General features: G+C 46.5%; 1 protein-coding gene across 3 annotated transcripts in view; it reads right to left on the reverse strand.

Annotated features, from left to right (window-relative positions):
* SREBF2 (sterol regulatory element binding transcription factor 2) overlaps positions 1-13,222 on the reverse strand; it is a 60,478-nt gene that overhangs the window by 35,261 nt on the left and 11,995 nt on the right. The window contains exons 2-4 of one of the 3 annotated variants that reach the window (XM_060164999.1): positions 2,472-2,903; positions 1,269-1,450; positions 442-588 (exon numbers count right to left, since the gene is read on the reverse strand). In XM_060164999.1, coding sequence (XP_060020982.1) covers positions 442-588; positions 1,269-1,450; positions 2,472-2,903 — 761 coding nt within the window. Of the gene's footprint in view, positions 1-441; positions 589-1,268; positions 1,451-1,559; positions 1,633-2,471; positions 2,904-13,222 lie in introns of those variants that run through there. The other 2 variants (XM_060165001.1, XM_060165000.1) reach the window with 2 other exon arrangements.

Raw genomic sequence — 13,222 nt, forward strand, 5'->3', positions numbered from 1 at the left:
GCTTGCTTTTGAATTCTGATCACTTTTTCTCTCAGACTCTCTTGCCACAAGATGAGACAGTGGCCAAGACCCTACAACTGAAGTATGGGTGCCTTTCATGTACCCCACCTTGGAGCCCCTGCCTTCCTGGGGGGCCTAGGGTCCTTCAGAAGCTAAACCTCCATCAGCAGGACCTAAGAGGCAGATGGTCCTGTGTGGAGCTGTTGCCCAGAAACTGGGGCTCCTCTGCTGTTCCTCTCTTGCCCCTCATAAACCCTAGTACTCCCACATAACATTCAGTGCTGGTACTTCTTAAGGGAAAAAAAACCTAAAATGGGGTAATTTTGCAATCTGACACACTGCATAGAGCTGCCACATCTATTCAGTATCTGGAGGCTTCGTTACCATCTCTGAGGCCTAAAACCCCCAAGAAGTGGGGGTGGGGTGGGGGGCAGCTCTTACTGGAACTTGAAGGGCAGCTGTCTGGATGGGGGTGGTGAGGGCAGTGAGGGCTGGGTTCTGGACTGCGGCCATCACAGGGCTGCCATCTGTCTTCAGTGTGGTCAAAACAAGGGAATCTGTCTTGATGATCTGAGGCTGTACCAGGACCTGGATGGAAAAGGAAGAAAAGGAAAAGGAAGGTAGCATTACTTTTCTCTTTTGCATTACTTCTTCCTGTACAGACCCTCCAGAAAAGAATGAGAAAATAAAATTTTCATAAAACTGAGAATGTAGCTTGATTACTGGGTTGCCGGGGAGAAGGCGTACAGCTAAAGAGGGTCTGGGTTGGAAGGCTGAAAGGCTTTGAGGAGAGCAATGCCAGCGGCCTAGCCGGGGCAGAGCAAGCATGGCTCGGGTGGACAGTGGAAGGAAGAGAGACCTGATTGTGGACAAACTTAGGAATGTGAGGAAAAGGGCTGGGAAGCAAAAATGGTAAAACTGGATTGTTTTTTAAAGCTAACTTACTTCATTAGTTAGAAATACAGTCCACTATGATACACACCTTGAGAACATTCTGGCACATTTCTTTTCAGTTTTATACCCATTACATGTGTAAATGAGTTAATACACCAGCATTTACTGAGTTCAGGCGGGTGCCCGTGTGCATCTGCAGACGTCTTCTCTGCCAGGTCTCACGGGTGTCTCGTAAGGTCCAGGTGCCCCTACCTGCCCTGCAAGCTACTCCCTCACACTCCGCTGGTCCTGCTTAGCGTGTAGACCACATCTTCAACCACAGGCCGGCCAAGAGCCCCAACCAAGGCCTCCCTGAATTCTTGTCAGCCACCTACCGGGACCTGCTGCACCTGGGGCGCAGCAACTGTCTGCACCGTGGCTGGGGCGAGGGTCTGCAGCGTGCCATTGGCTGTCTGCGTCAGCACCCGCTGGGCCTGCACCGTCTGCACCTGCTGCTGGATGGTGACCGGCTGCACCTGGGAGGATGTCACTAGGCTTTGGACTTGAGGCTGAAGGACTTGGGAAAAGAGAAGAAAAAAAGTCACGTGGACGAGGAATGCATTCTGTCACCGTAGCTGTGGCAATAACCGAGGCTGGAGTGCCTCCTAACGATCCCAACTCCCCACCTGTTGCTGAAGAAGATGTGCACAGCCATTTACAAGCTGGTCTAGATGACAAGAACATCCCATAAGGGCTGCATCAATTTCTGAGGGAACGAGTACAAATTATTTCATTACTCCGATGCTGGGGCGGAGGTGAGAGAAGCTAATCAGCAAGTGACTGCACCCAGCAAGGGAGTTAGCAGGTGTTGAGAGCCAACTCCCTGGGGCTTCATTTCCTCCCGTGAAGTGAATGGAAGGTGCACTTTGGGATGAGGGTCTCAGCTTCTCGCTTTGTGGCCTCCCCCCAGCCCCTAAACCCTTGAAGCCCATTAAAGACCTGTCAGATTCTTTGAAATTAGTAGAGCAATACTAACCCCACCCAGGGGTCCCCACAGGGTCAGAGAGCAATCTGATGAAAAGGTGCTGGGACACAGCACAACACAGAAAGTCCCTCATTCACTCAGCACACACCGAGGGCCTACTGTGAGGCCCGCCAGTCGGAGACACGGCACCTATGTTAACAGGAGTACTCTTCTCTGCAGTGGACGCTCAAGAGATGTCTCCTGGATGAATGGTTCTCAACCTACAGGTGCTGAGATCTTCCTGGTACCTGGGTGAGTTTCAAGACTAATTTTATTCAAGCCCCCACCTCTAGTTACCAGGACATCCCTGTGGCTACTGTGCCCGCTGGAGTCTCTGACCACGCATCCTTGAAACAGGCACAGTAGACATTAAGGTATTTGAAGAGACCGAACGTGTTCCTGCACCACTATGCTTACGGCCAGCTACTGAAACCTCATTCGGACAGGGCCAAGCTGATAGGCCGTGTCATCCCCAGAGGGCAGAACTGTTTACAGTCTACCTCGGAAGCGGCTGCAAACTGGCACAAAAACTTCTGAACCAACCAATCGCTATCACATCTGAGTTCTGAGTCACCTTGAAAGCTGGTAGCTGCGTTCTGGTATATCAGAGGCTGCTGGATGATCCTCGTCTGGGGAGCGGTGCTGAATGTCGGGGTGATCATTACTGTCTGCTGCTGCAGCTGAGCTGGAGGCTGGGGCTGGGGCTGGGGGCGGGGCTGAAGAACGGGAGTTGCCCTTGGCGGAGGGGGAACCGCGGTGGGGGGAGCCTTGACTTGTAGGGCTGGAGCCTGGGGGGAGGTAGCCGAGGGCGAGAAGGAAGGTAACGGGACCTGGCTGAAGGACCGCTGCACCGAGGGGTCCCCGGCTCCCGCTCCGCCACCGCTGCTGCTGCCATTGCTGCTGCCGCTGTTGCCACTTCCACCACCGCCAGGGAAGGAGCTGCACAGCTGCTCTGAGAACAAGTCAGGGAACTCTCCCACTTGATTGCTGACAAACTGCAGCATCTCTGTGAGCAAATGGAAAGGAGTAATTCTACTGCCAACCAAAATATCTATTAACTTTCAAATTTGCTTAAGAAACCGAGGCATGAAAATCCAATAGCTTTCCCAAGACACTGCAGAGATGGGTCGCCTCTCTCTCATGGGGGAGTGGGACAGGACTTCACTTGCTTGATGCTCTTCTCCCTCCTCACCACCTCCAGGCTTGTTCTACCCACTTTCCTCATTGTCTGTACCAGGCCTAAGAGGAGCTACCTCTGTGCTGGGTGAATGTTCCTCTTGGAGGGTACAGCTGGTCGCATTTTACGGTTGGGGTATTGCTGTCCTGAGTCTTTGGAGCTCAGCAGCCTTGTACTGTGAGGCCACCTCCAGTCTCAGCACTGCTTCCCATGGCAGGGGAGTCCCCAGACCCCAACTCTCCTCACCACAGGCAGACTCTGGGCCTTCTCTCCAAGATGGGCATATCCCTGGGCACTGTTGGTACCCTCAGGAACACTCGGGGATGATAAAGTTGATGGCCTCCAAGTCATGGAACTTTAGAGGTGGAATGGATGGAAAGATGATACACGAAGTCCAGGACAGGGAAATAACTCGGCCAAGGTCACACAGCTCATCGGGGCACAGCAAGGATTAGAACCAGTTCTCTGCCTCCCAGCCTCGCCTTCTTCGACTGTACCCCAGTGCCTTCACTGTCAGAAGGTCAGGGCAGAACAGCCCAGGCCCTGGACCCCTCTGGCTGTGCCCCTTTCCTCTGGGCAAGGAGCCTGTGGAGCCAAGGGGATGTGTCCGCTGAAGACCATGCCGCCTTCTATTGGCAGATCATGCTCCAAGTACCCAGGACCCCTAAATTCCCAGCCCAGAGGGCCTCTTCCCCTGCTTCATCTTCCCAATGGTTCACCCAAATCGAACTTAATCCACAACTAACAACTCATCTCTCATGACTCCTTCCTCCCCGTAGGGCTGCTCCCCATTAGGAGTCTGGGGCCTCAACTTTGACCCAGGTATGTTCAGATCTACAATTCTCTCCCCTGTCCACATTCTCTCCCCTTTCCTCTCCAACACATTCCCAAAAAGCTACTGCTTGTTCCTAAACTCCGGCACCCTCCTCTCAAAACCCTCAAGGCTGCAGGATGCTCTGATTTGGTCACCAAAAAGAAAAAACAAACAAAAACGAAAAACAAAGCCCCCAAACACTGTCTCCATTCATTCGTCAAACCTCCACCAGCAAGTCCCTCCCAGGTTGCTAGCAGTGTGTGTGTGTGTGTTTGTGTGTGTGTGTCTGTGTCTGTGTGTGTCTGTGTGTGTGAGGGGGAGGAATCTGGGCTATAAAGAGTCTTATGTTAGGTGAGCAGAAAGCTACCAGGGGTTTCTAGCACCACCTCCACACAGGATAACTGGAGCTTAGCAGTTCAGCATGTTCAGTGTTCAGTCAGTTCAACCTGCTGGCGAGACTGCATCTCACAAGATTCAATGACTACACGGTGGTGTTATTTACCAACACCTCGACACCCTGCTCTGTCCCCACTCAGCCGTCAGCTGTGGGAGGGAAAAATGGGCAGAATGCCACAGATACTGTAACCTGTACCAACAAATTCCAATTCCTTGTACATGATTAAACTAAGAAATACCCTCAAACTCAGCACAAAATTTAAACAAAACACAACTTGGTGCTGACACATTCCAAGCACAACACAATATTGTAAAATGCTTTAAGAAATTAAGAGAAACCTAATAATTCGTTGAGCTTTCCAGAACTCCCATAAAATCCTTGACTCTGGGGAATCAACACAGAGGACTACTTTGTGAGCCAAAAGAACATCACTCCCTGGCTGATTGTTCTAAGCCATGGAAAGCTAAGGAGGGCAAAAGAGGCCAGAGGGTAGATGGGCACAGGCTTTGGCACTAGGTGGGTCTCAAACGGCCCATCTAATCAGCTGTGTGAACGTGGGCAAGTCACTTCTTTCTACACCCTCGTTTCCTTACAGGAGGCTGCCACAAGAAGACTCACTTGGCTTCTTTGTGGTGAGGATTAATAAGAAAATTGATGCACAGTGCTTGGTGGGGGCAGACCCTTACAAAGGTCCCTGTCAGTGGTGCTTCTGAAGCCCCACTAAACAGGCACTCGGCTCCACTTATCCTGTCGAGTGCTCTCTAGAACCTTTTGTTGGGGAGACATGGTCTGGCTGGTGAAGTAATGTACGGAGGTCACAAAGCTTAGTTCACAAAGCAGGTTAAGTGTGTGTAGGCAGATGGAATGCGACTGCTTAAATTAAAAAAAAAAATCCTTTTCGACCCACACATGAGGAGCTCCAGGGAGCTATCTCCAGCCAGGCAGACGGGCACGGGGCTGAGGGGCACAGAGGAGCTGTTAAGACTGAGCATTTGAAGGAAGAAATAACGAAGAGGTTCTTTGAGCCACTGCTGCAGCAGGCACGCTGGGCCTCCCGGGGACCCGTCTGGTCTGCGGTGACAGAGAAGGGGAGGCCCCGTAAGTGGAATGAGGCCCACCCAGGCGAAGATCTGCTCAGTACCTGGGGGCTACACCTCGGGAGCTCCCCACATCTCCTGGCTCTTCCCTGTTCCCATCATTCAATCATTCGTGTGCTACGGACAGACAGGCTCTCGTGTCCGCAGAGAGCCATGAAACCTAGAGGAGGAGGCCTGGGAGAAGGCAGTTTTTTTTTTTTTTTTTTTCGGTACACAGGCCTCTCACCGTTGTGGCCTCTCCCGTTGCGGAGCACAGGCTCCAGACGCGCAGGCTCAGCGGCCATGGCTCACGGGCCCAGCTGCTCCACGGCACGTGGGATCTTCCTGGACCGGGGCACGAACCCGTGTCCCCTGCATCGGCAGGCGGACTCTCAACCACTGCGCCACCAGGGAAGCCGAAGGCAGTTTTTATGGAGGTTTGAAAATGAAGTTTGGCTAGACATGGAAGGTCAGACACGGGCCTCCTTGGAGCTGGGTCGCCCACCAGGGCCTGCAAACCCCAGCTCACCTTGAGGGGGGACTCCTGTCAGCCACCCTCCCCCACCAAGCCACATTCCTGTGTTTAGCTGCTTCATAAACTAAGATCTAAGTTGCTTGATAAAGTAGGCTGGGCCCCAAGAAACTATATCTGGGTTTTGATCACGTAACCAAAATTAGAGGCTCCGGCTGTCACCTGTGCCTGACAGTCTCAGGCTTCATCCAAGGAGACCCCAAGTTCACTTGTACTTTACAGAGCTCGCGACCTAGAGGTAACATAAGCCACTGTGTCTGGCTCAGTCTAGTGGCATCTACCTCAGAATGAGGTAATTCGAAATCTGGTCAGATTAATTCTGGTCAAGAATAAAGAATCAGAAGCCCCAAATGGGGTAACGTTGTCTCCAAACCGCAGTCAGTCAAAAATTCTTTCAATGGGTATTTGTTACCTAGCCCTGTTAGGTGCCAGAAGAACTACTTTTACAGAAGTCATTTATTCTTATATTTTGAATTTATTATGGACCTTGTGTTAGACAATGTTTTAAAATAATTTTCTTTTTTAAATCATAAAAGTAACTTTCGCTACCAAAAAATGTAGAAAAAAGTTAAATGAAAAAATAAAAAATAAAAATCATCCAGCAGGGCTTTCCTGGTGGTTCAGTGGTTGAGAATCTGCCTGCCAATGCAGGGGACACGGGTTCGAGCCCTGGTCTGGGAAGATCCCACCTGCTATGGAGCAACTGAGCCTGTGAGCCACAACTACTGAGCCTGTATGCCACAACTACTGAAGACCACGTGCCTAGAGCCCGTGCTCCCAACAACAGAAGCCACCGCAATGAGAAGCCCGCGCACCGCAAAGAAGAGTAGCCCCCGCTCCCCGCAACTAGATAAAGTCCTCGTGCAGCAACAAAGACCCAACACAGCCAAAAAAAAAAAAAATCATCCAGCAATTCCACCACCCTGAGACATCTACCGCCAATGTTTTGATGTGTATCCTTCCAGACTTCTTCCTATACAAGGCTTGCTTGCAAACACAAGTGTGCACATGTGTGGGATGGTTTTACAAAAATGGGATCACGCTTAAGATGCTATTTTGTCCCTGCTCCCTTTGGGAACAATACATTGTATTGTATTATATTAATGCACCAGACTTTAACCACTTAGTGATGATGGATGAGTGCTTTCATCTTTTCAGCATTATTAACAACACTGACAAAAATCTTTGAACAAGCATCTTTTCCCATTTATCTGATTATTTTCTTAGGATAAATTTCTAGAAATTAAATGGCTGGGTCAAATGACAGGTATATATACTTTGGAAAGGTTACAACAATCTATACGCTTGCCAGTGTTTCCCCGCATTTAATGGGCTGGCCAAAAAGTTCAAGTTTTTCTGTAACGTCTTATGGAAAAACTCGAACGAACTTCTTGGCCAACCCAATATTTCTGTCCATTTGATAGTTGGAAAAAACAACATCTAATTGTTCTAATTTACATGAATGCGTATTAAATGAGGTCAAACATCACCCCCCCATTTTACTGGCCATTTGTATTCCTTCTTTGTAAATTGCCTGCTCTTGACCTCTGTTCATTTTTCTACTGGGCTGTTTGTCTCTTTTTAGTGATTTTAAAAACTTTCATATATTATGGATATTTGCTCGTTCTTATATATTTGCAAATATTTGCCCCACTTTGTTGGGTTTTTGTTGTTGTTGTTTTGTTTTTTTGCTCAGGAAAGAGAATGGCATACTCACTGAGAGCTACCCTGGCCTAGTGCTGTAACCTGGGGCAAGTTTTACCTCTCTGAGCCACAGTTTTCTCACCTATAAAATGTGGCTAACAATTATATCTAACTCGTCATGTTGTTGAGAGATAACTCACATAGAATCTACAGCACAGTGCCTGGCACTTACTATCAGCTAGTACATGTTATACACAGTGGTTTCTGACAGTTAGTTTTGCTTTGACTTTTTTTTGGAAAATTCAGATTTGTTCCAATGCATTGGATATATTAGGGAATAATTTGGGCATAACATAAATTTCGTGTTTACTTATGCATGAAAGAAACACTAAAAAATGCAAAAAACCATACCCAGCTGAAATGAGCCACACAGGAAAACAAAAAACGCACACATTTCAAACATCCACCAGCTGTCAGATCACCTGCGTGCGTTATGAGCTGTTAACCCTCCACATTTGGGGTCAGAAATTTCCATCCGACTTCAGAAAGCCTTCCTTCCATCACTTCACAATAACTTGCGAGCTATAACCTTCCAACGCCTACTTCCACAAGCAAACCTCAGGTCTTTTTTAAGGTAGAGTGCTACATTTATTGTGGTAGTTATACATTTCTTAGCCACTTAACATCTGTAAAACTGTGCTGTTTAGGGGGTCTTATCTTATTTTTTATTTATTTTTACCGTTTAATTTTAATTTTTTTATTGGGCTATAGTTGCTTTACAATGTGAGTTTCAGATGTACAACACAGTGATTCAAAATCTTTATAGATTATACTCTATTTAAAGTTATTATAAAATATTGGCTATAGTCCATGTGCTGTACAATAAATATATCCTTGTAGTTTATTTATTTTATACATGGTAGTTTGTACCTCCCTATCTTTTTTTAGAATGCCTACTTATTTTTTCTCTCTCTTTTCTGGTCACCTATGAAGTTTTTGAGTATTATGACCCTAACCCCACTTTCCCCATAAGCCCTGTGGTTTTTACTGTGTAATTTTGCATAGTGCGGTAATTTTTAGGAATGTGTATGTTCCATTACAGCAGAACAATTTCAATCCTGTGCAGTAAAATTACATGGTTTCTGTTCCTCCTCCCAAAGATCGTAAGGATATTGACCTAAACTTTCTTCAGTTACTTTTGTTCATTTCATCTTTCACATTAGGTCTGCCCAACAAACCTAAGAACACAGAAGCATGGTGTGTGATGTGTGTAAGGCTGTTGGGAGTGAGATGGACCACAACCAGTGGGTGAGAGGGAGGTAAACACAAAATCTAATATCCAGCAAGAATCCTTCTTGAGCAACAAGTATCCTGCTTTCAAGCTGACGATCCTGTCTCCCCTCCTAGGATGATTTTTTTCTAATAATTAAAGAATCTCAAAATTAAAAAAAATGAAGTAAAATGTAGACCCATATCAAGCCTGAGGGTCAATGGTAAGATAACTCTTCGTTTTCCCACCATCTTGCTGTTTGTGATCACCACTGCTTTCCCAGGACGTAAAACATCAATTATCCCCATTCAAGTCACCCAGAGGGGCAGGTAAGGAGCTGGGCTGTCAACCACACCCTTCAACCCAGAAGCCCTGAAATGCAAGCAATAACAGAAGGAACAGGGGGACAGTTACAGCAGGCAAACTGCTGCCTTAAAATTGTTCCACTCAAACACCAGGAGGCACAGCCATTTGGTAAGAAGCTCAGAGCACAGGGACACAATTGTATACTTCAAGGGAATTCTGGGTCACCATCCTGGGGAAAGGGAGTCTGGAGGAGGCACTGAATAACACAGGATGACAAACTAGTGACCTGGGCATCCTATATTTTAAGCGAGGGATGAGTAAACTCTTTTTACTGGCAAAGAAACCACAAAGGGAAACTGGGTGGGGAGGTGGGGTTCTTAAGTGCTTGTGTTCCACAACACACACAAATGTGTCATATATTCCTTTGCACATATCAAGTATTACATAATAAAATAAAACATTTGAAAATTAAGAGAAAAAGAAAACACAAAGAGAAGCCAAGTCATTCTCAAATGGCCTCTGGTCTGCTCTGTCTGGCTCTCTCGCCACCTGCCCAGGCTGGGTATCAGGGGCAGCCCCAGAGGGCCCCAGCTCAGTTGGCCAGCCCTGGCTTCTCTGGTCCAACACAGCAGGAGACCCGAGCCAGCTCTTGAGTTTCAATCAAAAGAGAGTGATCTTTGGCACTACCTTCAATTGCTCTTTCTTCTTCTTTCCGCTGCCGTGAGTTCGCTATGAATTCCTGGCAGGTCTCCTTCCGTAGTATCACAGAGTTATCTCTTTGCTCCACTTCCATACCCTGCCTTGATTTCAACTGCAGCCTTCAACCCAGTGACAATCGTCTTCTTTGAGTATCTTGTTGGTCCAACAGTCTTTCAAAGCAAATCTAACTTCTTGAACATGAGCTTCCTACCAATTCCTACCAACTGGTAGCTTCCTACCAATTGCTCCCTCCTACTCCAGGGGATTTCACTTCCCACTCACCTTAGCTCATCATCCAGCCTGGAAAAATACCCACTCCCTTCCTTTTTGGCACATGCCTTTGGGGGGTGGGGGAGGCAGCCTTACCCTTTCTGCTTGTTACAGCCCTCTTCCTTTAACTGCACAATTCCATTTCAAAATGACTCACAATTTCTTCCACCAAGGACTCTTTTCTACCTCAGATCCAGCCATCTTTTAGATCTTGAACCCAACTGTGATTTATTTGTTAAGAAAAAAAGTCTAAAACTTGAAAATATGGGAAATTAAAAAAAGTACAGTTCTGGGCTCCCCTGGTGGCACAGTGGTTAAGGATCCGCCTGCCAATGGAGGGTACACGGGTTCGAGCCCTGGTCTGGGAAGATCCCACATGCTGCGGAGCAACTAAGCCCGTGCACCACAACTACTGAAGCCCACGCGCCTAGAGCCTGTGCTCCGCAACAAGAGAAGCCACCGCAAAGAGAAGCGGCGCGCACCGCAACCAAGAGTAGCCCCCGCTCACCGCAACTAGAGGAAGCCCCAGCACAGCAATTAAGACCCAAAACAGCCAAAAAAAAAGAAAGTACAGTTCTCTTTAAAGTCATACCAGAGCATTGCCTAAACTCTGGTTTAGACAATGCTCTAAAGGTCATCTGATGCTCTACAGAAACATAAAGTTGTCTGACTACCTATTTACTACTGATTAGGCGCACATTCTGTAAAATTAGATGTTCTCATGTAGAAAATAAACAAGTTGCAAATGATTTCTCTCTGGTAAAAAAGATAACCTTGAAAGCTTTGTTTTTATTGCCCTGTAGGACATTAACCAGTTATGCATCTAAATTTGCAATCTTATTTCTTTCCAACTATGTAAATATCAGTTTCTTACTTTCCCCTTGAATCCAGCCTGGTCATCCTGCTGGTTTTCTCAATAATGTTAATAAATCTTTGGTATGTGCTGATTATATATTAGTATAACAGTTATGTTTTTCACCTTAAAAAATTTTATTTTGCCATATTACATACAGTAAGATATATTTTTGTAATGCTTTTCTTTTTTTAAATTTATTTATTTATTTTTGGCTGCATTGGGTCTTCGTTGCTGCACGCGGGCTTCCTCTAGTTGCGAGAGCGGGACTACTCTTCGTTGTGGTGCGCAGGCTTCTCATTGTGGTGGCTTCTCTTGTTGCAGAGCACGGGCTCTAGGTAAGCAGGCTTCACTAGTTGTGGCACACAGGCTCAGTAGTTATGGCTCATGGGCTCTAGAGCACAGGCTTAGTAGTTGTGGCGCACGGGCTTAGTTGCTCCGTGGCATGTGGGATCTTCCCGGAGCAGGGCTCGAATCTGTGTCCCCTGCCCTGGCAGGCGGATTCTCAACCAGTGTGCCACCTGGGAAGCCTTTTAATGCTTTTCTTATACCTTGTGTTCTACAAGCACCTAGACAAAATCTTCCACTCCCCTGTACCTCTCCAGGCACTAAGCACTCTGGTAGTTAAAAAAATTGGCATCGGGCTTCCCCGGTGGCGCAGTGGTTGAGAGTCCGCCTGCCGATGCAGGGGATGCCGGTTCGTGCCCCGGTCTGGGAAGATCCCACATGCCGTGGAGCGGCTAGGCCCGTGAGCCATGGCCGCTAAGCCTGCGCATCTGGAGCCTGTACTCCGCAACGGGAGAGGCCACAACAGTGAGAGGCCTGCGTAACGCAAAAAAAAAAAAAAAAGAGTTCTGGTTATGTATGAAAACTGGGAAACAGGCCACCTATCTCTTAGGGACTGTGTGAAGGAAGTGTGGCAAAGAATCATATTAAAGAAGAAAAGCAGGAGGTCAAACAGGTAAACCAAGACTCAACTGGAAGGCCAAACAGCATGGGGATTCCCAAGTTTAAATTCAGAGAGAACTGGCTGTGGAATCAGCAGCACTGGGTTGTGAATCTAGTGATGTAATTGTTGTGCTGCCTTTGGAAAATTCATTACTCTCCCTGAGACTGCTTCTTTACTTATAAATATGGGAATAATCCAAACTCCAATGGATGCATATTAATATACAGAAATATGTCCAGCACTTAATAAAATGTATTTGACTTTTTCATAGTTTCTTTTTTATCATAACATTTGAAAAAGGGACATCTCTCCAGGTTAGATTCCAATTTAACCTCTGAATAAAAGCCAACGGTCACATTACTGATGTTTAAAAGCAAAAACAACTCAGTGACAAAGCTAATAAAACTTATTTTCTAATTAGAAATCAAATTTATAGTTCATATTTTATTTAAATGCACAGAAGGTGGTTATGACTAAAATTAAATTAATTTCATATTGATTCTATGTGAACAACATGATAATCAGCTATCATTGATACCTACTTAGCACTTTACACAAACCCAGATGCTAGTATTATTATTCTTCTTTACAAGTGAGGAAAATAAGGTTCAGAGAAGTTAAACTACTTTCACAAGCCTCTCATGTAAGCTACAAAGTGGCTGGGCTGAGATCTGAATTTATATCTGTATTTAGGTTTGTCTGAGTCTCCCCTCTATGCACTCTATTTTCCCTACAAAACAAACATTTCTTGGATTTTACAACTTGGGAGAAAGATGCAAGACAGACCTGGAGTGACAGTAAAGTACGGGGAATCTGGGTGTGTGTGGAGGGGGGCACTTAATGTAATTCATCTCATTACTCTCAATATGAAGTTCAATGTTAATGGAAGAAGATTCATCTCAGGGCAACACCCATGTAACTGACTCATGGGGGAGTAGAGAGATTTTTGCCTGACTGCATTTTGCAAGTATACCTCCCTCCCAAATTATTAAATTATTCTCCAAATGAGACCTTCTGCCTTGACAAGATGCTCCCTTCTAGAACACCTCTCTTTCTTCAAACAAATAACAAATCAATGAAGACACATCCCTTAAGACATGCACTCAACAAACATTAACTTAGCCTACCATGTGCCAGACACAAAACTGAACACCTTCAAGAGGCACATGTTCTGGCAAAGAAACCCTGTGTAAACACTCGCCAGGGCCAGCTGCTGAGTGCTGGGATGAAAAACGGCACACGATGCAAGAGGAACCTGTTGGGAGTATGTTGCTTAAAAAGCTTCCGTTGTTGATTTTTACTGCGATTTATCTCATGTTTGTGTGTGAGTATGGGTGT

The sequence above is a fragment of the Lagenorhynchus albirostris genome, chromosome 11, assembly GCF_949774975.1.
Source record: "Lagenorhynchus albirostris chromosome 11, mLagAlb1.1, whole genome shotgun sequence".
NCBI classification, from domain to species: Eukaryota; Metazoa; Chordata; class Mammalia; order Artiodactyla; family Delphinidae; genus Lagenorhynchus; species Lagenorhynchus albirostris.